Source organism: Pleuronectes platessa, chromosome 6 (genome assembly GCF_947347685.1).
Source record: "Pleuronectes platessa chromosome 6, fPlePla1.1, whole genome shotgun sequence".
Classification (NCBI taxonomy): Eukaryota; Metazoa; Chordata; class Actinopteri; order Pleuronectiformes; family Pleuronectidae; genus Pleuronectes; species Pleuronectes platessa.
In genome coordinates, this window is record NC_070631.1 from 1,707,009 (window position 1) to 1,730,307 (window position 23,299).

General features: G+C 46.8%; 3 protein-coding genes across 4 annotated transcripts; all 3 read left to right on the top strand.

Moving 5' to 3' along the window:
- Positions 1-356: 356 nt before the first annotated feature.
- On the top strand, positions 357-9,674 carry cxxc1a (CXXC finger protein 1a). The gene is made up of 14 exons (XM_053423903.1): positions 357-499; positions 1,499-1,659; positions 2,319-2,419; positions 3,470-3,618; positions 3,817-3,972; positions 4,169-4,351; positions 4,426-4,527; positions 4,599-4,816; positions 4,899-5,106; positions 5,716-5,826; positions 6,176-6,225; positions 6,323-6,419; positions 6,725-6,877; positions 6,960-9,674. The coding sequence occupies exons 1-14, from the start codon at positions 497-499 to the stop codon at positions 7,104-7,106; spliced, it is 1,839 nt and encodes a 612-aa protein (XP_053279878.1). The 5' UTR covers positions 357-496; the 3' UTR covers positions 7,107-9,674.
- Positions 9,675-10,516: 842 nt separating this feature from the next.
- On the top strand, positions 10,517-19,516 carry hdac6 (histone deacetylase 6). 2 transcript variants are annotated; one of them, XM_053423902.1, is made up of 29 exons: positions 10,517-10,612; positions 11,185-11,267; positions 11,534-11,653; positions 12,210-12,295; positions 12,409-12,493; positions 12,626-12,666; positions 12,759-12,855; positions 12,973-13,070; positions 13,151-13,255; positions 13,451-13,519; positions 13,612-13,738; positions 13,908-13,973; positions 14,074-14,133; positions 14,343-14,432; positions 14,520-14,626; positions 14,856-14,923; positions 15,177-15,324; positions 15,405-15,533; positions 15,806-15,974; positions 16,070-16,275; positions 16,352-16,544; positions 16,638-16,787; positions 16,919-17,096; positions 17,182-17,318; positions 17,417-17,641; positions 17,769-17,888; positions 18,038-18,184; positions 18,449-18,577; positions 18,651-19,516. In XM_053423902.1, the coding sequence occupies exons 2-29, from the start codon at positions 11,196-11,198 to the stop codon at positions 18,717-18,719; spliced, it is 3,291 nt and encodes a 1,096-aa protein (XP_053279877.1). In that variant the 5' UTR covers positions 10,517-10,612; positions 11,185-11,195; the 3' UTR covers positions 18,720-19,516. The 2 variants fall into 2 exon arrangements, with proteins under 2 accessions (XP_053279877.1, XP_053279876.1); XM_053423901.1 differs by having other exon boundaries at positions 10,549-10,644.
- A 38-nt stretch (positions 19,517-19,554) lies between these two features.
- lhfpl4b (LHFPL tetraspan subfamily member 4b) lies at positions 19,555-22,408 on the top strand. Its single transcript, XM_053423909.1, has 6 exons — positions 19,555-19,665; positions 20,643-20,851; positions 20,981-21,185; positions 21,408-21,487; positions 22,137-22,284; positions 22,380-22,408. Exons 2-6 carry the CDS (start codon positions 20,645-20,647, stop codon positions 22,406-22,408), a joined length of 669 nt encoding a protein of 222 aa, XP_053279884.1. The 5' UTR covers positions 19,555-19,665; positions 20,643-20,644.
- Positions 22,409-23,299: the final 891 nt, after the last annotated feature.

The window sequence follows — 23,299 nt, forward strand, 5'->3', positions numbered from 1 at the left end:
TTTATCAGTGATGATCAAGAAGAAGTGATGAGGCGGAAGCAGCAGATAAACCTTGGACAGTTATTTTTAATACTTTTAATTTGAAAGAATAAAAAAGTCACAGGCCTGATTCACGTATTTTCTGATCTAATCAATATTTCAGTTTTCACCTGTGCAAATAATAAATAGCGAAACACGAGAGATGGAATATTCTTGATTATTATTGATCAGATTATTACTGGATTCTTACTTGTGGTGTCGCTCACTGACGTGGTTCTGTGTTCCGGTGCTGCCCCCTGTTGCACAGACAGAGAAGTGCAGCAGTGTCAGTCAGGCCTGTAGGTGTCGCTTTATGTCCCGCACAGAGAAGAAGAAGAAGAAGAGAGTGAAGATGAAGATGATGATGATGAAGATGGTGATGAGGAGGGTGAGACAAAGAGTCTCCTACAGATCTGATGGGAAATAAAAAAAGGCTCTGAGGGGACAGATGGAGGTGAAGGTCTGACTCTACGTCATCATGGTGAGTGTGACGTTTCATCTTCCCTGTGATGCACGAGACTAACGTAGTCTGTGAGAGGAGGGTCCGGACCCGCAGACCCGGTCTGAGGGGGTCTGGGTTTGTCCGTAGTGATGTGGTTTCTGGTCCGGGTCTCTTGTGCAGAGAAAAACCTTTTTATTTGTCTGGACCTGTCGAGTTCTCCTCATGAGTCTGATCCAGACCTGGTCTGATGGGATCCGGGTCTCTGAAGTCCACTTCTTTGTCCAGCTCAGGTCACAGATCCTGGTCTAATGTGGTCTGGACTCAAATAAAAACGGTGTAATCGCCCTTTCAGTTTGTAGTTTGTTCTCCTGAGGTCTGGACCGGATCCAGGATCTGTGGTTATCCAGGTAACAACAGGTTTAATATAAATCACCATGGTAACAGATGATGAACCACTGAAGTTAGGGAGCAATGATTGAACTACGGACCAATCAGATCACTGCAGACATGAGGAGAATAAAAACCTCTGATGTTTTATTAAAATTTTTCCAAACACTGTTTATTATTTCTCATCATGATAAACAAACATTTGAGTCGGACTGAGCTCATCACATCTTCACGTCTCCTCTGGTTCAGCAGCAGAAACAGTCTTTTGATCTGCATCACATGTTTATAATAGTTTATTAATCATCAGACAAAATAAAACTTTAATAAAATGACTGTTTATTTAGAGTTAATCTTTAGTTATTTACATTAAAGATTGAATTCATATCTACTGTTTCTTTCTTCTCATGTGATCATTGTTTATGTGTCACTTTGGTCAACATCACTTTTGTTTGTAGCTGTTACTGAAGCTACCAGCAGGTGTCACTGTTTCTTCTTATATTAAGAACTTAATGTTTCGGACGATGTTCGTAAGTAACGACTGAGAACCAGCTTCATCTGTTATCAGGACGATGTCAGTGAAGCCGGATGAAGAAAAACAGATCCTGGATATGTTGAACTCCCTTCATCTGTTTCATGTTTGTTGTGTTTCAGTCTGAGGAGGCAGCAGCAGAGCGAGGCCCTGAGGAGGAGGAGGGAGGTCGTGAAGATGAAGGTGAAGAGGGAGGAAGAGGAGGAGCACGGGTTGCCTTGGAAACCCGCAACTCCCCCGTTTACTGCGTCTGCAGGAAGAAAGACATCAACTGTTTCATGATGTAAATAAAGTTTTTACTAAATGTTTTAAACAAAAGATAAGTTCTTGAAAACTAACCTGTCCCTATCTCTCTCTACCTGTCTACCTGTCCCTATCTCTCTCTACCTGTCTCTCTGTCCCTCTCTCTCTACCTGTTTCTCTGTCCCTGTCTTTCTCTACCTGTCCATCTGTCCCTCTCTCTCTACCTGTCTCTCTGTCCCTGTCTCTCTCTACCTGTCTCTCTGTCCCTCTCTCTCTACCTGTCTCTCTGTCCCTGTCTTTCTCTACCTGTCCATCTGTCCCTCTCTCTCTCTGTACCTCTCTATCTACCTGTCTGTCTTTATCTGTCTCTCTCTCTCTGTACCTCTCTCTCTACCTGTCTGTCTCTACTTGTGTCTCTGTCCCTCTATCTCTCTCTACCTGTCTCTCTGTCCCTCTATCTCTCTCTACCTGTCTCTCTCCACCTGTCTCTCTCTACCTGTCTCTCTCCACCTGTCTCTCTGTCCCTCTCTCTCTACCTGTCTCTCTCTCTCTCTCTACCTGTGTCTCTCTACCTGTTTCTCTGTCCCTCTATCTCTCTCTACCTGTCTCTCTACCTGTCTCTCTGTCCCTCTCTCTACCTGTCTCTCTGTCCCTCTCTCTCTCTCTTTACCTGTCTCTCTCTACCTGTCTGTGTGACAGAGGGTGCGACAGCTGTTCTGAGTGGTTTCATGGAAGCTGTATTGGAGTTTCAGAGAGAGCAGCTAAAGCCATCAGAGTGTGGTACTGTCCGTCCTGCAGAGGTCAGTGTTCCCTCATTACTGCTAACGTATCAGTCAGTGTTAGCTTTAGCTCTGTGTTAGCTGTCAGTTAACCATCACCTGTCAGTTAACCATCAGCTGTCAGTTAACCATCATCTGTCAGTTAACCATCAGCTGTCACTTAACCATCATCTGTCAGTTAGCCATCATCTGTCTGGTAACCATCAGCTGTCAGTTAACCATCATCTGTCATTTAGCCATCAGCTGTCAGTTAACCATCACCTGTCAGTTAACCATCAGCTGTCAGTTAACCATCACCTGTCAGTTAGCCGTCAGCTGTCAGCTAACCATCATCTGTCAGTTAACCATCATCTGTCAGTAAACCATCATCTGTCAGTTAACCATCAGCTGTCAGTTAACCATCACCTGTCAGTTAGCCGTCAGCTGTCAGCTAACCATCATCTGTCAGTTAACCATCATCTGTCAGTAAACCATCATCTGTCAGTTAACCATCATCTGTCAGTTAACCATCATCTGTCAGTTAGCCGTCAGCTGTCAGTAAACCATCATCTGTCAGTTAGCCATCATCTGTCTGGTAACCATCAGCTGTCAGTTAACCATCACCTGTCAGTTAGCCGTCAGCTGTCAGCTAACCATCAGCTGTCAGTTAACCATCATCTGTCTGTTAACCTTCAGCTGTCAGTTAACCATCAGCTGTCAGTTAACCATCATCTGTCAGTTAACCATCACCTGTCAGTAAACCATCAGCTGTCAGTTAACCATCAGCTGTCAGTTAACCATCATCTGTCAGTTAACCATCAGCTGTCAGTTAGCCATCAGCTGTCAGTTAACCATCAGCTGTCAGTTAACCATCATCTGTCAGTTAACCATCATCTGTCAGTTAACCATCATCTGTCAGTTAACCATCAGCTGTCAGTTAACCATCAGCTGTCAGTTAACCATCATCTGTCAGTTAACCATCAGCTGTCAGTAAACCATCAGCTGTCAGTTAACCATCATCTGTCAGTTAACCATCAGCTGTCAGTTAACCATCAGCTGTCAGTTAACCATCAGCTGAATGTTCTGTCTCAGACAGAGACTCGTCTCTGGAGATTAAATACCGTCCGAAGAAGATAAAGGAAAAGGAGGAGAAAGAGGCGGGGCCAGATAGAGACGACACGTTTGAGGCAGATGGAAGCTCCACCCCCGGACCTAAGATGGACAGGAGGAGGAGCTCTCAGGTAACCAAGCAACTGGACTGGTAGGGGGCGGGGCCCAGGTGGGTGTGTCACAGGTCGGAACAGGCAGCAGTTCACATGGATGATGATTGTGTGTCATATCGGCTCCAAGTGGCCAAACAACGACTTTTCACCAGATGTGGGACGAGCTCTTGGAGCGACGAGTCTTCTGTGGTCACGTGATCTTTGTTTCTGTTTCAGATCAAGCGCTCGGCCAGGATGTGTGGGGAGTGTGAGGCCTGCCTGAGGACGGAGGACTGCGCTCAGTGCGACTTCTGCAAAGACATGAAGAAGTTTGGAGGTCCGAACAAAATCCGACAGAAGTGCAGACTCAGGCAGTGTGAGGTCCGAGCGAGGGTGAGTGGTCACATGAGTGTTTCCTTAACTGAAATCCGGTCCAGGGTTTGTTGTTTTGTCGGTTCCATGTTTTGGCAGATGATGGAGTTGTGTTATCATGCTTCTTACATTCTGACCCCTGAGTAAGAAGGTACAGGTGCAGGTTCCCTCTTGTCGTTATACCTGATGCCAGGTTCACGTTCCTCTTTCTGAGCAGAAGATGCTTCGGGTCCGAGACGAGGAGATGGCTCGGAGCGGCGCCAGGGGACGGAGCCTTTTGAGGACAGGCTCAGGGCATCAGACAGAGGATGATGAGGATGATGAGGAGGAAGATGAGGTTTTCAGCGAGAGTGAGCTGGAGCTGTACGAGCAGTACAGAGCTGCCGGATACAGAGACCTGGTCAGTGAGCGTCTCCGCCCAATCAACTGTCAGAACAGCCACTTCCTGTCGATTGATGCGTCTTCCTGTTGCAGGCGTGGCACAGCGAGGACGAAGACACTCAGTCGGACTCTCCGAGGAAGAAGGCGGTGAAGGTGAAACACGTGAAGAGACCAGAGAAGAAGACGGAGAAAAAGGTGAGGATGTCATTTTAGTCCTCTGATGATGTCACTGATGATGTCACTAACACTCCCATCCCGTCCTGTAGAAGACTGTGTCTGTTCCTAAAGAGGAAGTGAAGCCACGGCGCCACAAAGCGAAGCAGCGGCACAGGGAGCGCGTGCGGCACAGCGAGCGAGCCGTAGAGGGCGGGGTCAAAGAGGTGGGCGGGTCCGTGAGGCAGTGTCTGGGTCCAGCATGTGTGGAACCAGCGAGGACCAGTTCTAAATACTGCTCAGATGACTGTGGGATGAAGCTCGCCACCAAGTGAGTGAAGATACACCTGAACAACAGGGAAGACAAGTTCGTCTCCTGGACACTGGACACTGTCTTTCTGTCTCTGTTTCAGTCGGATCTACGAGATCTTGCCTCAGAGGATCCAGCAGTGGCAGCAGAGTCCCTGCATTGCAGAGGAGATGGGGCGGAGACAGCTGGAGCGAATCAGGAGGGAGCAGCAGGCGGCGAGACTCCGCCTCACACTGATGGAAAAACGTTTTCACGAGCTCGAAGGAATCATCGCCAACGCCAAACTGCAGCAGGTCCAACAGCACGAGGAGGTCTGTCTGACCTGTCTGTCTGTCTGTGACCTGTCTGTCTGACCTGTCTGTCTGTCTGACCTGTCTGTCTCCTTCTGATCTGTCTGTGTCTCTGTCTGACCTGTCTGTCTCTTTCTGATCTGTCTGTGTCTCTGTGTGACCTGTCTGTCTCTGTCTGACCTGTCTGTCTCCTTCTGATCTGTCTGTGTCTCTGTCTGACCTGTCTGTCTCCTTCTGATCTGTCTGTGTCTATGTGTCACCTGCCTGTCTCTGTGTGACCTGTCTGTCTCCCTGTGACATGTCTGTCTCTTTCTGATCTGTCTGTGTCTCTGTGTGACCTGCCTATCCCTGTGTGACCTGTCTGTCTCTCTGTGACATGTCTGTCTCTTTCTGATCTGTCTGTGTCTCTGTCTGACCTGTCTGTCTCCTTCTGATCTGTCTGTGTCTATGTGTCACCTGCCTGTCTCTGTGTGACCTGTCTGTCTCCCTGTGACATGTCTGTCTCTTTCTGATCTGTCTGTGTCTCTGTGTGACCTGCCTATCCCTGTGTGACCTGTCTGTCTCTCTGTGACATGTCTGTCTCTTTCTGATCTGTCTGTGTCTCTGTCTGACCTGTCTGTCTCTCCTCAGGTGACTGAAGGGGACGGTGATGACACTGACCTTCAGATCTTCTGTGTGTCCTGCAGTCACCCCGTCAACCCGAAGGTGGCGCTGAGACACATGGAGAGATGCTATGCTAAGGTCAGTGTCCAGTGTGCAGACATATTTTTTGTCTTCTAACAGAAGGACACCTGAGGACCCTCGTCTCCGGTGGTTGGAGGAGACAGTGGGAGGTCTTGGTGTGACACGGTTGATGACGTCATTGTGCACATGTCTCTGGTTTTTAGTTTGGTCCATGTCCCATCTGCTAACATGCAGGTGTTGACGACCTATACAGCAGCCGACCACCAGGGGGAAACATTGTGGCTTCACTGCATGGAACTCTCTTGTCATCCATCTTTATTTACAATGTATGCCACGTCTGATCACACCTGTCTCTCTCTCTGCCTGTCTCTCTCTCTGCCTGTCTCTCTCTCTGCCTGTCTGACAGTATGAGAGTCAGACGTCGTTCGGCTCCATGTACCCAACACGTATAGAAGGGTAAGTCGCCTGTTTGTCTTTCTCATTAGAGAAGTCTTGTTTTGGTTTAGTAGTCCTTTAAACCTGTCTGTCTCTCATGTGCGTGTCTGTCTCTCAGAGCCACCAGGTTGTTCTGTGATGTGTATAACCCTCAGAGTAAGACGTACTGTAAGCGGCTGCAGGTTTTATGTCCTGAACACTCCAGAGATCCAAAGGTACGTCTCCCTCCACACCAACAGAGGGCGCTGTTTCATTTCTCTCCTCTTTCCAAAAGCTCCTGGAGTTTTTTAATAAAATTTGAGTCCATGACTTCCTCTACGTGTTAATTTCACCTCCTCTGCATCCTTATTGCACTTCCTCTTCATATTATTAAACTTCCTCTGCACGTTAACCATATCCCAGAGTCTCAGATTCTCAGATTCAAAAATCACAGACCTTTATTGACTCATTAAAGAAGTACATAGTCTTCAGAAACTGAATTATGTATCAGAGCACAAGATTCTGTCTCTCCACACATCAGGTCCCGGCGGACGAGGTCTGCGGATGTCCTCTGGTGAAAGACGTCTTCGAGCCGACCGGAGAGTTCTGCCGCGTTTCCAAGAGGAAGTGTAACAAACATTACTGCTGGGAGAAGCTGCGCCGAGCGGAGGTGGACCTGGAGAGAGTCCGAGTGGTACGCACCAGAACAACTCACCATCACTGACGCCGGCAACACGGCTACAACTGACCACATGATGTCACTCTCTCTCTGTCAGTGGTACAAACTGGACGAGCTGTTCGAGCAGGAGAGGAACCTGAGGACGGCCATGACCAACCGAGCCGGTTTATTGGCTCTGATACTGCACCAGACGATCCAGCACGACCCAATCACCACTGACCTGCGCTCGGCCAAGGACCGGTAGACAGGTGAAGACAGACAGGTAGACAGGTGAAGACAGACAGGTAGACAGGTGAAGACAAACAGGTGAAGACAGACAGGTAGAGACTGACAGGTAGACAGGTGAAGACAGACAGGTAGACAGGTGGAGACAGACAGGTAGACAGGTGAAGACAGACAGGTAGACACTGACAGGTAGACAGGTGGAGACAGACAGGTAGACAGGTGAAGACAGACAGGTAGACAGGTGGAGACAGACAGGTAGACAGGTGAAGACAGACAGGTAGACAGGTGAAGACAGACAGGTAGACAGGTGAAGACAGACAGGTGAAGACAAACAGGTGAAGACAGACAGGTAGAGACTGACAGGTAGACAGGCGGAGACAGACAGGTAGACAGGTGAAGACAGACAGGTAGACAGGTGGAGACAGACAGGTAGACAGGTGAAGACAGACAGGTAGACACTGACAGGTAGACAGGTGGAGACAGACAGGTAGACAGGTGTAGACAGACAGGTAGACAGGTGAAGACAGACAGGTAGACAGGTGAAGACAGACAGGTGAAGACAGACAGGTAGAGACTGACAGGTAGATAGGTGGAGACAGACCGGTAGACAGGTGAAGACAGACAGGTGAAGACAGACAGGTAGAGACTGACAGGTAGACAGGTGTAGATAGACAGGTGAAGACAGACAGGTAGAAACTGACAGGTAGACAGGTGAAGACAGACAGGTAGAAACTGACAGGTGAAGACAGATAGACAGGTGGAGACAGACAGGTAGAAACTGACAGGTAGACAGGCGGAGACAGACAGGTAGACAGGTGAAGACAGACAGGTAGACAGGTGGAGACAGACAGGTAGACAGGTGAAGACAGACAGGTAGACACTGACAGGTAGACAGGTGGAGACAGACAGGTAGACAGGTGTAGACAGACAGGTAGACAGGTGAAGACAGACAGGTAGACAGGTGAAGACAGACAGGTGAAGACAGACAGGTAGAGACTGACAGGTAGATAGGTGGAGACAGACCGGTAGACAGGTGAAGACAGACAGGTGAAGACAGACAGGTAGAGACTGACAGGTAGACAGGTGTAGATAGACAGGTGAAGACAGACAGGTAGAAACTGACAGGTAGACAAGTGAAGACAGACAGGTAGAAACTGACAGGTGAAGACAGATAGACAGGTGAAGACAGACAGGTAGAAACTGACAGGTGAAGACAGACAGGTAGACAGGTTGAGACAGACAGGCAGACAGGTGGAGACAGACAGGTAGAGACACAAAGGTAGAGACAGACTTCTAAACTTCCCTGTGAGGATTTTATCAGTATTGTGTGTTATTAATGTGTTTGTGAGTTTTTCAGAAGCACTTTCAAGTGTGTTGTGATTATCACCTCACGTCTCTGTTGTAAACACACAGACGATCTCATGAATACAAAAAAATCTGATCCAGAATGAGATGAATTTAATCATTCAGATCAAAACAAGATGTTTTAGTTCATTGGAAACACAATCCTTAAGTATGACATGTGTGGAGGGGAGGGGCCGGGAGAGCACCTCACCTGCACCAGAGGATCGACCAGTGCAGGTGCTGGGCACCAGCAGCTTGTGCTTCTCAGCTGACTCTCTTTTGACTCTGTCCTGAACAGGCACGTGCACAGACATTTTGGGGGGCAGGTGCTCAAACCCCCAAAAAAGGGCACCTATCGCCAAAATTATTTTATGAAATTAATAATAATAATAATAAATAAATAAAAAACACAGTAGGATATTTTCAACTTATGTATTTATTTTTGTTAACAAACTAACTCAAATTATCAATTTGAATAAATAAATGAATAACAGGCAAAAACAGACAAAACAAGGCCATATTGAATAACCAAATAATATGTTAGGGTTAGGGTTAGTGATGTGATGGGCTCCTCTGGACCAGGTAGGGTTACTGATTCTCCCTCATGTCGGGGCGAAATTCTCACAAGAACTCAGATAAATGCACCGTCAGATATCAAAACACATTTGGGGGGAATTGATGACAGAGAGAGTACATTTTATTCTTAAATATGGATGAATGAAGAAAAAATTGGGCTCCAATAGAAGGGCACTTTTCTCATCCAGGGCAAAAGGGCCAGTGCACTCTATCTGTGCACCTGCCTGGTCCTGAGTGTCTCTGTCCTGAGTGTCTCTGTCCTCTGTGCATGTCTCAGTGAGGCAGCTCAGCCGCTGCATTTTAAACCTGAGGATCAATGTTTAACAGTTCTCCTCTGGTCCAGGTGAAGGTGCTCTCCCAGCCCCCCCCCCACCTCGATGTTATATTAGATAAATATTTAGATCTTGTCGTTCTGAGAAGCTGATTTTGTAAATATGAGCTCATTTTCAAACAGTATTAACTCTCCACTACCCACAATCCCTTACCGAGCTGTGACTGCAGGTGAGCTGACATCAGACTGAGCTCCATTGAATGAGTGGAGGTTCGTGATGTCATCCTGCAAAGATCAGAACCAGAAGAAAACTGAAACTTTGACATGTTTTTATTGTTTTAAAACAAAATGTTTTTTATTCAAATGTTTTCTGCCTCATTTTATATCAGTGTTTTTATACTTTGTTTTTTTGTTCAAACTGATGTTTCATTAAAACATTAAAATGTATGATCTATTCATTGATCCTGTTCATGATCAGCAGCGGACTTGTGAGTTTTTGTTTGTGGGATCACACACTGACCACTGGGCAGATTACCAGTTAATGGATGTGGTTCAGGGTCAGGACTGGGATTTGGTGCAGATCTGGATCAGAAGGTGGATTCAGGTTTTTTCTATATTTTCTTTAACATTGTGGGATGGATATTTTCCCAGAGAATAAATCATGGATCTTCAAAAGAACAATATTTAGAGGCCTGATATTTATGAGTGTGTGTGACTTGGTGCAGTTTGAATGAATTTGAGGAGGAAAGAGATCTACTCAGTGATGTTCTCGTTCTATGTCAGTTTAAATAACAGAAGAAATCAGTTTACTAGAATCAGTTAAAATAAAGATACTAAATAAAATAACTTCAATTTGAAAATATATTAAAAACATATATACTATATGATACATAGTGTGCACATGAGTATGTACGTTTTTAATAATCTAACATTGAATAGCTCACAAACACAAACATAAAAACTTGAGGCAACACAACAAAGGAAATATTATGTAAACATACACCGGTAAATGCATAAGATTAACATAATAAAATGAAATGAATAAATAATAAAAGATAATAAAAAGAGTTGATTATATTTAATAATAATAATCTTACGAGTCACATGGTTTGTTTTTGATTGTTTGCATTGAATAGAATGAATCTTAAAATCAAATCAAATACAAACACTGAAAGATTTGAGTTTGGTCTCGAAGCTGCCTATTGGTCCCACGGTACGTTACGTCAGTCGATGGCGCCCTGTGACGTGTAGGGTGTGCGACAGTGACACTCCTCAGTTTCCGCTCAGACAGAAACAAGTAGAGAGAGACAGAGAGAGAGAGACAGAGAGAAAAGGTGAGTGAGTCCCTGTGTCTTCATGTCCTCAGGTGAGACAGACAGAGTTCTGTTAGCACCGCGGTCAATACGTTAGCTCAGCTACACTTCAGTGTGACGACACGGACACGGTCCCGGTCCTTTGTGGACATCTCTGTGGACAGTGGTTGTTATTATGACTGTGGACAGTAGTTGATATAATATGTCTGTGGACAGAGACTGTGGACAGTAGTTGATATAATATGTCTGTGGACAGAGACTGTGGACAGGGATTGTGGACATGACTGTGGACATGGCTGTGGACAGTGGTTGATATCATGTCTGTGGACATGACTGTGGACAGTAGTTGATATAATATGTCTGTGGACAGTGGCTGTGGACAGTTGTCCTCTGACAGTCGTCCTTGTCTCCAGATGTGTCAGGATAAATTAGTTGCTATCAAACCGAGTGTGATCCTGCAGACATCCAGTTTAAACTCTGGGGCAGATGTGGACAATAAAGGACAATCTCAGTGTGTGTTGTGTGAATCTGAGCATATTTTTGTGTTGTGTGTCGTATTTGACATTTGTCATTTTCTTGTGCGTCTGTTTCAGGTGGATCAGAGATGAAGTCCGAACCGGATCCTCCAGGATCTGGATCTAAGTCAGCCAGAAGATCTCCTCGTCTGTCCCCTCAGGTTAGACACACACTCACTCACTCACACTCAGACACACACTCACTCACTCACACTGAGACACACAACTCACAAACCCTCATGTGGCCCCTGACAGTAACGGCGCCCCCTGTGACAGATTAACCTGAACAGCAGTCAATCATATACCAGTGCTGGAATTTGACCTGATGTCTCAGAGTACACACACACACACACACACGCACACATACACACGCACAAACACATTTCTTCAGCTGCTTGTGTTTGAATGTTGGTCTGTTTGGTTTCAGAATGAAGGAAAGGAGACAAGAAGAGGAGGAGAGAGTCTCAAGGAGATGAAGAGGAGAGGAAAGATGGACCGAAGCAGAGATCAGACGGAGGACGAGCTAAACAACAGACTGCAGACACTGGTAAACACAACAACCTGTGTGTGTGTGTGTGTGTGTGTGTGTGTGTGTGTGTGTGTGTGTGTGTGTGTGTGTGTGTGTGTGTGTGTGTGTGTGTGTGTGTGTGTGTGTGTGTGTGTGTGTGTGTGTGTCTCTCCTTAACTGTTTACACTAAACATTAACTCAGACTCAGTGTTTGAGAATCAGACTGAATCTGTTTTCAGACTTGAACTCTGACATTTTCTATCTGGACACTTTCTGTAGTTTGTGTTTCACATATAAAGAAGCAGCAGGAGATTTTCACAACAACAGACAAATGTCCAGAGCAACTGACTGATTTGTGTTCTCACAGACAGCGACTCTGAAATATCCTGAAAATGTCTGGACATTATTGCATATCTGAAAACACTTTGTGTGTCCTAACAGCTAAACAGACACAAGTGTGTGTTTTGATATCTGTGTCTGTGTGTGTGTGTGTGTGTGTGTGTGTGTGTGTGTGTGTGTGTGTGTGTGTGTGTGTGTGTGTGTGTGTGTGTGTGTGTGTGTGTGTGTGTGTGTGTGTGTGTGTGTGTGTGTGTAGAACCTGTCCAGCAGATCTTCAGTCAGTGGTACTGGTCTTGTTTACTCTGACATCTTCACTCATCATCAGAACCTGTGGGAACCAAGGTAACTGACCCCCACCCCCCACCTGTCTGTGTGTTACATATGAAATATAAATGTAACATGTAAAATGTCTCTGTCACATGACCACGATCAGCTGACCCTGTTGTTGTTGTCAGTCATGTAGAGAGTCCACACAGAGTGACGTCCATCATGAAGGAGCTGGAGACACAAGAGCTGCTGTCTCACTGCATCAGAGTGGAGGTTAGACTGTCTCTCTCTCTCTCTCTCTCTCTCTCTCTCTCTCTCTCTCTCTCTCTCTCTCTCTCTCTCTCTCTCTCTCCCCCTATCTCTCTCTCTCTCTCTGTCTTTCTAACACCTGTCTTGTTGTTTCAGCCCAGAGAAGCCACAGAGGACGAGCTGCTTCTCGCTCACATGTGAGTCTAAAAAATGATAATAACATAAACAATCCTGGAAGTGATTTGTTTATTCTACTGTCCTCTGACTGGCTCTTCTGTCTTGTTTTTAGGAAACCTTATGTGGACATGATAAAATCGACTCAGACGATGTCAGAGAGTGAACTACACACTCTGTCTGAGAAATACGACTCTGTTTACCTGCATCCTGTAAGAACACACACACACACACACACACACACACACACACAGACCAAGCAGTTACATAAGACAGTATGTGTGATTCCTGTAGAACCCTGTGAAACCTGTGTGTGTGTGTGTCTGCAGGAGTCCTTCAAGGTGTGTGCGTCGGCGGTGGGTTCGGTGCTGCAGCTGGTGGATCAGGTGATGACCTCTGAACTCAGGAATGGATTCGCTGTCATCAGGTAAAGCAGCAGCTCATCGTGCTGCGTTCAGGTGCAGCCGGTCCCTGAACACACCATCAGTAACACTCTGTCCTCCTCAGGCCTCCAGGTCATCACGCTCAGGCCAACGAGCCGAACGGATTCTGTGTTTTCAACAGCGTCGCCATCGCTGCTCGCTACGCTCAGGTCAAACACTCAGCCAGCAGGTGTGTGTGTGTGTGTGTGTGTGTGTGTGTGTGTGTGTGTGTCATCAATCAAGTCAGACATTTAAAGGAAGCAAAACCAGAGGATAAAAAATATATAAGAAGATTAAGAGGATGTTTAAGTCTGAGATGTGCCATTAATAAAATTAATAAGATTGTGTGTGTGCGTTCGTGTGTTTTTGTGTGTGTGTGTTTCAGAGTGTTGATAGTGGACTGGGATGTGCATCATGGCCAGGGGATCCAGTACCTGTTTCAGGAAGACCCCAGGTGAACTGTTCATCTTCTGTTTGTGTTTCCAACTTTACAAACTTTAATGTCACTAACAACACATCACAACAACCCCCCCCCCCTCCCCCCAGTGTCCTGTACTTCAGCGTCCACAGGCACGAGCAGGGATCTTTCTGGCCTCACCTGGCCGAGTCTGACGGGGGGTTCGTGGGCAGTGGACGAGCTGAAGGACTTACCATGAACCTGGCCTGGGACAAGGTGAGAGACATGTCCCACGACTGAGTGTCCTCTTCTGAGGCTACAGCCCCACTCCTTGTATGTGACTGGAACTAAACTGGGTGGTGGAGACAAACTGGTTTGACTTTTCCATCATCTTTGGTTATTTTCATTTATCTGCTTTGGTGTTCTCACCGGTTCTTTCATCCAGACGGGGATGACTGATGCTGATTACATCACTGCTTTTCAACAACTGCTGCTGCCTGTTGCCCACGAGGTAACACACACACTCACACAAACACACACACACACACACACACATGTCTCATTCATAAATAATTATGATGGTATTAATCATGTTGTGTGTGTGTGTTCAGTTTCAGCCTCAGCTTGTTCTGGTCTCTGCTGGATTCGATGCTGCAGTCGGAGATCCAAAGGTTTGTTATTGATCTGTGATTTGTTTTATTACTGTGTTTACACTGATCTAACTCTGTGTGTGTGTTTGCGTGTGTGTGTGTGTGTGTGTGTGTGTGTGTGTGTGTGTGTGTGTGTGTGTGTGTGTGTGTGTGTGTGTGTGTGTGTGTGTGTGTGTGTGTGTGTGTGTGTGTGTGTGTGTGTGTGTGTGTGTGTGTGTGTGTGTGTTCAGGGGGAGATGTGTGTGGCTCCTCAGTGTTTCCATGTTCTGACTCACTTGTTGATGAGTTTGGCTGAAGGTCGACTGGTTCTTGCTCTCGAGGTAAAATCATGATGCATAACTCACACACACACACACACTAACACACGCACACACACACTCACACACTCTGTCTCACTCACTGTGTAGGGAGGTTATAACCTGCAGTTGACAGCAGAGGGCGTTGCAGCCTGTGTCAGAGCTCTGCTGGGAGGAGCCTGTCCTTCTCTGACTCCGCCCTCTGCTATATCTGACAGGTGAGTAACATGACAAACCTCAGTCACTGTATCCCAGCATGCATTTCACTCGATATACTATCACCCTTTTAAAGCTTTCACTCTGCAGATGAAGTCCTGTAAGTCATGTGACCTTCAGTCCTGTAACATCTCACCTGTGTGTGTCTCTCTCTCGCTCTCTCGCTCTCTCGCTCTCTCTCTCTCTCTCTCTCTCTCTCTCTCTCTCTCTCTCTCTCTCTCTCTCTCTCAGTGCCTTGCAGTCGCTCTCTCGGACCGTTAGTGCTCAGTATCCACACTGGGCGAGTCTGCAGGTGCTGGGTAAGATGCACACTGTGGAGGAGGGGCGGTCAGGGTAGGGGCGGGACTTAAGTCTCATGACAGTCTGTAAAAACGATCCACTTGTACATTCACACCTGTAATAGAATCCGGTATAACTCTGTCTCACCTCACATCCGACCAATCATCAACAGCAGCATCAGCACAGGATACATTTGACTGATGGAGGCAGACCTCTCTCTCTGGAGCAGTGAGGTTTACTTCCTGTATTTATCTTTTCCTTTCTTCTGTGCAGGAGGCGTCTCATTGGCTGAGGGCAGTGTCATCAGAGCAATGACTGATGAGCAGAGTAGGGAGGGGCCCAGCTCCGCCCCCTCTGTTGTCACCACAACAGGTCTGGTTTATGATGAGAGGATGATGGAGCATCTGAACATGTGGGACCGGTGAGTCACGTGTCGGCCGGTCGGGGGGGCGTGATGTGGTGAACTTGATGAAACGTTGAACTGTGAATCTTGTGCCTCAGACATCACCCGGAGCAACCTCAGAGAATCGCCAAGATCTTCTCCAAACACCAGCAGCTGGGACTGGTGGAGCGCTGCCAGAGGATACCAGCACGCCTGGCCACAGAGGAGGAGCTGACCATGTGTCACAGGTAATGACCACGTTCAGCTGAGGTCAGAGGTGAAGCTGAAGGTCGTGACATCACATGTTCAGAGAAGGACTCATCAGTATTTCACTTTTACTTAAAACTTAGTATGTCCTGTGACCTTTTAAAATTAAATGCCATCTATCATCTCAATGGACAGAAAACTTTAATTTCTGAACATGACTTTTATTATTAAATATACTCAACTGTAGAAATACTCAGTGACTGTGTTTGTGTGTGTTTGTGTGTGTGTGTGTGTTTGTGTGTGTGTGTGTCAGTAAGCAACATGTGAAGCTCATTAAATCGTCGTCGGGGATGAAGTCCAGAGATCTTCATAAACTGGGAGAAGAGTTTAATTCGATTTTCTTCAACAACCAGAGTTTTCATTCTGCTCAGCTTGCGGCTGGAGGCTGTTTTAACGCTGTGGAGAGAATCCTGAGAGGAGAGGTAACACACACACAGACACACACACACACACACACAGACACACACACACAGCTTCACGTTGTAAAGCCGAGCTCTAATCACTGTTTCCTCTGCAGGTGAGTAACGGCGTGGCGATCGTTCGACCTCCTGGACATCACGCAGAGAGAGACTCTCCATGTGGCTTCTGCTTCTTTAACACGGCCGCGCTCGCCGCTCGCCACGCCCAGAAAATCTCCCATCATGCCCCACTGCGAGTCCTCATCCTGGACTGGGACGTTCACCATGGCAACGGGACACAACACATGTTCGAGGACGATGACAGGTGAGGAGGAGGAGGAGGAGGAGGAGGAGGAGGAGGAGGTGCAACATGATGATGGATTCTCTCTCTTCGTTTCCAGTGTCCTGTACATCTCCCTCCATCGCTATGACAACGGGATATTCTTTCCATCGTCGGAGGACGCCGCCCCAAACCGAGTGGGTGTGGCCAAAGGGGCGGGGTTTAACGTCAACGTGGCGTGGAGCGGAGGACGGATGGGCGACGCTGACTACCTCGCAGCTTTTCACCACATTGTCATGCCGATAGCTACCGAGGTAACACACACACACACACACACACAGACACACACAGACCCACACTCTGGTCAGAACTGACGGAGTCCACTGATTGGTCGATCCTCTCTGCAGTTTAACCCCGGTCTGGTCCTGGTGTCGGCCGGGTTCGACGCAGCGCGGGGTGACCCGCTAGGCGGATATCATGTGACCCCTGAGGGATACGCCCACCTCACACACCTGCTGATGTCACTGGCCGGGGGGCGGGTCCTCCTCATACTCGAGGTGACGATAAACAAGGAAACCTAAATTTATGTGAAATTAACGGATGTCATTACTTATTTATGGGAAAAGTGTGACATCACTTCCTGATGATGTCATCGCCTCTGACTCGTCTCTCGTCTCCGTCTCTTCAGGGAGGTTACAACTTGTCGTCCATCTCTGAGTCCATGGCGTTGTGCACCAGCATGTTGCTAGGAGACCCTCCTCCACCCCTTGTGACCCCACTCCCCCCCCCTCATCGCTGCGCTGTGGCAACAATCAGCGAGGTCATCCGACACCACGCCCCCTACTGGAGGTCCTTGAGGATAAACAGTCAGTACAGGGAGCGTATATTTTTGTCCTTTTGTTTTTTTGTTTGTTTGTTTGTTTGTTTATTTTATATCATTCTTGTCCACAGTCCCAGAGTCTGTGCGGGCGTCCCTGCCCTCCCCGAAGCATCATGGGAAACGTAGTTCGAAAGGAAAAGGCAGAAAGTCCGAGCAGAGCGGCACTGACAGACCCCCGCTGCCCCCTGCAGGAGCGAAGGACTTAATGGTGACAGTTCAGACAATTAAATACAACAGGAAGTCAGATCATCACTAAAACAAACTGCTGTAACCGTGTCTCTACCTGTGGTTTTTTTGTCCAATCAGGCGGAGCAAAGTCTTGACCAGCTCACTCAGGGATTGGCCAGTTTGGACCTCAGTCACACTTCAGTCAGTCACACACCTGCAACGTCCACTCCAGTGGGCGGGGCCAGGTCGAAGGTCCGGCCCAGCCCGGAGGTCACGTGTGAGGGTGAAGTAAAGGCGGAGTCCACCAGTGTAGCCGTATGTGAGCAGAACCAATCAGCAGACAGCACACTGCCACAGACTCAGGTGATTGGTTCAGTTTTCATCTGTAAAATGTCTCGTTCATCGCAATAATTCCAGCTCAGGTGAAACACCTGTGACATCATACTGTGTTTCCTGACCAATCATTTATTGATCCTTTTAATGGTTTAAGATTGTTGTTGGAGACGAGGCTGCTGGAAGAGCGGGGGCGGAGCTTGAGGCAGCGGGGGCGTGTGGTTGGTCGAAGCCTCAGATTTGTGTGGAGCTGACGTGTGGAGGAGGAACAGACGAAGTCAGGAAACATTTTGATAAGATGAGTTTGTCCAAGGAGACGGCGATCTGAGATTAACCAGTCTGTCTGCCTGTCTGTCTGTCTGTCTGTCTCTCTGTCTGTCTGTCTGTCTGTCTGTCTGTCTCTCTCTGTCTCTCTGTCTCTGTCAGTCGTCTCTATACGTGGTCGACCCTCTCCCCTGGTGTCCTCACCTGGACTCTGTTAAGCCCCTCCCCTCCTCAGGTATAAACATCTTCATGCCGTGTCAGGACTGTGGCTCTGAAGCTGAGAACTGGATCTGTCTCACCTGCTACCAGGTCTCACATCACCTTCACTCAAGTGACCCTGAGGACCGCCTCTTTCACCCTCCCCTCTTCTCCACATTCTGTTCTTCACCTCCTCCTCCTCTTCTCCTCCTTCTAATCTACACCTCCTCCTTTTCTTCCTCACTTCCTGCTCTTGGAGGCTGGAGCCTTAGGGTCCTTTACACACTTTGATCCAAAATAAGTTCATGTTCAAATGGCTGATTCTCTGTGTGTGTGTGTGTGTGTGTGTGTGTGCGTTTCTGTGTGTGTGTTCAGGTGTTGTGTGGTCGGTATGTGAACGAACACATGGTGACTCACGGTGTCGTGTCTGAACATCCTCTGGTCCTGAGCTTCTCCGATCTCTCTGTGTGGTGTTACCGGTGTGAGTCCTACGTCCACAACCAGGTAAAACCCAGTCAGAGCACACTCAGCCATTCTTTCATCCTTTCATCCTTTAATTCATCTTCTCTCTCGTCAGGTTCTGTTCGAAGCAAAAAATGCTGCTCACTGTGCGAAGTTTGGAGAAGAGATCCCTCCATGGAGCTGAGAGGAGGAGGAGGAAGTGAAGACGAGGAGGGATGAAGGAGAGGAAGACGAGGGAAAGAGAAGAGGATGCCGTATTTATAAATACTAAAAAGTCACAAAACAGAAGAAGAAAAGAAGTGATGTTTATCTTTTCAAGTGCAGATATTCATCAGCAGCAGGTTGTCGGTTCAACCCCTGAAACTACCACCAGCGGACCTTTGTTGTTTTATTCTGAAAGTTCATTGGACAAAAATGTCGTCTTTGTTGATGATGTCACAGAAGTTCATGCCCAGAACAAAATGTTTATTTTTTTCAGTTGGATTTTTATTGTTGTTCTTAATGTTTTTAACGTTCTTTTAACTGATAAACACGTGATCAGCACATGTTTAAAAAGATTGAGACACGTCATTAAAAGCACAGATATTCACTCACGTATCCACAGCAACCAAACGTAATAATAACGTTTGTATCGATCATTTAAGTTTGAAATTTTAGTTTTCTTCTTTTATATGAAAAATCTAAAGACTCAGATTTAGTGACATCTCGTAGTGAAGCTGCAGATTCCAACCAACTGAATATACTAATATAATTGGTTAAAACATCTTGGCTTATAATAAAAACATTATAAACATTATATATCATATCACATGTAATCAAATAAATGCTGGAGACACTGATGAAAATAAGGATGAGAGTGTTTGTGTTTGAGTGCATTTATTTTCCTGCCTGTGTGGGACAGTGAAGACAGTGGGAGGATAAGAGGCTGTGTGTGCGCTGTGCAATACTCTGTTCTTTGATTAAACCTTTTCACTTCCTGCATCATGTTGTTCGACTTCCTGTTTCTTCAAACCATCAGACGTCTCTCTGGTGACGTTTACTTTCATCATGAAGCAGAAAGCTTCAGTCTAACAAGTCATTTAGGATCAACCACCGACTTCCTGATGTATCTCTGCCGAAAGGAACTCTGGGTAATACTCTCAATAAAAATAATAATAAAAAGGCAATGTGTCGTTTCGCGCTGCAGATGAATATAATGTGACTGGAGCATGGAGGAGCCTCTTTCGCACTGCTGTAGTTCCTGGCTCCGCCTGCAGGGGGAGGAGGGGAGGAGGGGCTGATATAAAGCATCAGATTCTTCATCATCATCTTCATCATCTGTGACGTTAATTCAGAAGAACCGGAGCCGAGGACGCAAAAAAATTCGCGTTTATAACCGGAGACGATCCACTGCATCCTCCCATCCTGCAGAGAGACAGAGAGAGAGAGAGAGACAGACAGAGAGAGAGAGACAGAGGAGGAGAGAGGCAGACAGAGGAGGAGAGAGAGAGAGAGAGCGACAGACAGAGGGGAGGAGACAGACAGGCAGGTGGTCCTCCTCCAGCTGCAGGTTTGTGTCTCCATTTTTTACTGAACATTGGGTTTGTTGATGAACGGAAGTGATGACGTCATCCTCGGTGCCTTATTTATGATTGTTGTGTCGGACGATTATTGATGTCGCGCGCTGACTGCAGCTCTGATTTCAGAGAGAGAGAGAGAGAGAGAGAGAGAGAGAGAGAGAGAGAGAGAGAGAGCGTGAGAGTAACTGTGTTGGTGCAACATAATGATGCATTAATCAAATTCCTGATTATTGATCAGTTTATAATCTGTATCTAATTGATTTAATAATGATTAATAAATATTAATTGATAACAGATTTGATTGATTTGTGTAAACAGACATATTAAAGAAAGTCTGTCCCCGTCTACAGGACACTCAGTTGTCAGGGTGGACAGATACCTGAGTGAGACAGGTATCTGCTCGTCCATCACGGTGGACAGGTAGAGGACAGACAGTGGACCGATAGAGTAATTGTTGACTGTGTCGTGTTTAGTTTTATTTATCAATAATAATCAGCTGGTCACATGATTCCTGTTTCATTAATCAATGAACTCTGCCCCCCCCCCAGTCATGTCGCTGTCGCCCGCCCTCCCCGACCTGTCTCGTCTCTATCAGACTGAGTTTGTTCGGAGCGCCCGAGCAGTCGGTGTCCTCTGGGCCATCTGCACACTCTGCTTCGCCATCATCCAGGTGGTCGTCCTGGTGCAGCCGTCCTGGATCGGCACTGCTGAAACCCGGCACCAGGGGGCGCCCCGCGGCACCCTGGGACTGTTTGAGGTGGGAGGCCTACACACATGATTAATCACCTGTAACCTTTACATTTTTCTGTCCCTGTGTGTCTCTGTCTGTTGGACTGTCTGTGTCCCTGTAAACCTGTGTCCCCATATGTCCCTGTCTCTCTGTCAGGTGTGTGTGGAGTCAGACTGGCCGGTCCCAGACTGTCGTGGCCGTCTGTCCAGCCTGTCTCCTCTACCGTCCTTCCAGTCAGTGGCAGTGTTGGTGGGTGTGTCCCTGTGGGCCGTGTGGACCAGTGTCCTCTGTCTCTGTCTCTTCCGGTTCTGCAGCGCTGCAACCGTCTACAAGATCTGTGCCTGGCTGCAGCTCACAGCTGGTCAGTCCCTTCTCCTGCTTCTCAGTCCATCTGTGGTAAAGACTTATTGGAGATGTAGTTTAGTGAAGAACATGTGGTTAAAAGTTTCTACAGTGGGGACATAATAATGAGGACACTTGAGAGACAGACATCCACTAACAACTGTGCCTCTACCTGTCTGTTTCTCTGCCTGTCTCTCTCCCCCTTTACATCTGTCTCTCTATCTGTCTGTCTGTCTCTCAGGGTTCTGTCTGGCGTTGGCTTGTCTTCTGTTTCCAGACTCCTGGGAGAGTCCAGAGATGAGATCTCTGTGTGGAGACTCAGTGAGTCACAGCACTGATCAGTACTGATTCTTGTATTGATTATTGCTAGATTTTATTTAATGTTTCATTTTCACAACAATCAAAAAAGATAAAATTATCAGTAAATGTGTGTTGTCAGTGGTTGATCCAGTAAAGATCCTGGATAGATCCTGTATAGAGCCTGGATAGATCCTGTATAGATCATGTATAGATCCTGTAAAGATCCTGTATAGATCCTGTATAGATCCTGTATAGATCCTGTATAGATCATGTATAGATCCTGTAAAGATCCTGTATAGATCCTGTATAGATCCTGTATAGATCCTGTATAGATCCAGTATAGATCATGTATAGATCCTGTATAGATCCAGTATAGATCATGTATAGATCCTGTATAGATCCTGTATAGATCCAGTATAGATCATGTATAGATCCAGTATAGATCCTGTATAGATCCTGTATAGGTCCTGTATAGATCCTGTATATATCCTGTATCGATCCAGTATAGATCCAGTATAGATCATGTATAGATCCAGTATAGATCCTGTATAGATCCAGTATAGATCCTGTATAGATCCTGTATAGATCCTGTATAGATCCTGTATAGATCCAGTATAGATCCTGTATAGGTCCTGTATAGATCCTGATGCTCTTGATCCCATGTCTCCAGGTGGGCAGTTTCTCTCCAGGGAACTGTTCCGTGCACTGGGCCTACATTCTCGCCATCCTGGGGGTTCTGGATGCCGCCATCTTGGCCATGCTAGCGTTCGTCCTCGCCAACAGGCAGGACGCTCTGTTGCCGCCAGACGCCAAGGACGGTGAGCAGGGGTTTCAGCAAGGGGCGGGGCTTAATGTGAACTACACCGACACACCTGTGCCTCCAGTTCCATTGTAACAGTGTGTTTGTTTACAGTGACCACAGGTCTGCTGATGTCAGCGTGATGTCACCAGGTGAGTCTCTTCTTCCTCAGCTGTCATTTTATCTTCACACAAACAAATAATAATTTTTCATCTTCGTCTTCTTCAGGTCTTCAGCTCTCCTCCTGTTCCCTCCATCATTACTGTCCCCTGGTCTCCTGGAAACCACCTCCATCTTCTGCTGTCAGGGTTATAAAAATGGGGGGGGGGGGGGGGGGGGGGGGGGGGGGGGGGGGGTCTGTCAACCTCATCTGCTCATGTTGTGTGTGGGTGGAGTCAGTCAGAGAGGAGGAGGAGCCTCAACATGGCAGCTCTGTAGTGAAGCCACAAACGGGACAGCACAACGTGTTGACGTAAGAGCCGAGCTGAGTTTAAGCTGAGTTGTATCCACGGTGTTTGTACTGAGAGGGAAACACCTGCTAATGCTAAGCTAACTAATGACATCAGAATCATCAGAATCATTTGAGGTGGGTTATTGTCGTAGGTTCGTCACATTTGATTCAAAACGTTTCACTTCTGTTGACCGTTCTTCACGTGATCTACTTGTAGCATCAGATATTAGTGAGCTAATGTTAGCTTGGTTCAGTTAGCATACCCGACAGCTCCACCCGCAGTTAGCGGCTGTAAATATTCAGAAACTGATCTCTAGTTTAAATTAAGCGATGACAAAACCTCACTTCGTAAACCGATGTTAGCATGAGGCTAAGTGTGGACGAACATCGACTCCTGAACCTTAAACAAATAGTCTGACATGTATTTATTCTTCTTGTTCTTTGTTTCTGAGTCACATGTTCAGATGATTCAGTTTAATATCTGTTGATCTTAGATTAGAACAATATCTTGAACAGCGTTACAATTTTATATTGAGTGTTTCAAACAGTCAGTGCATCCGATAGAATGTCTCATATACAATAG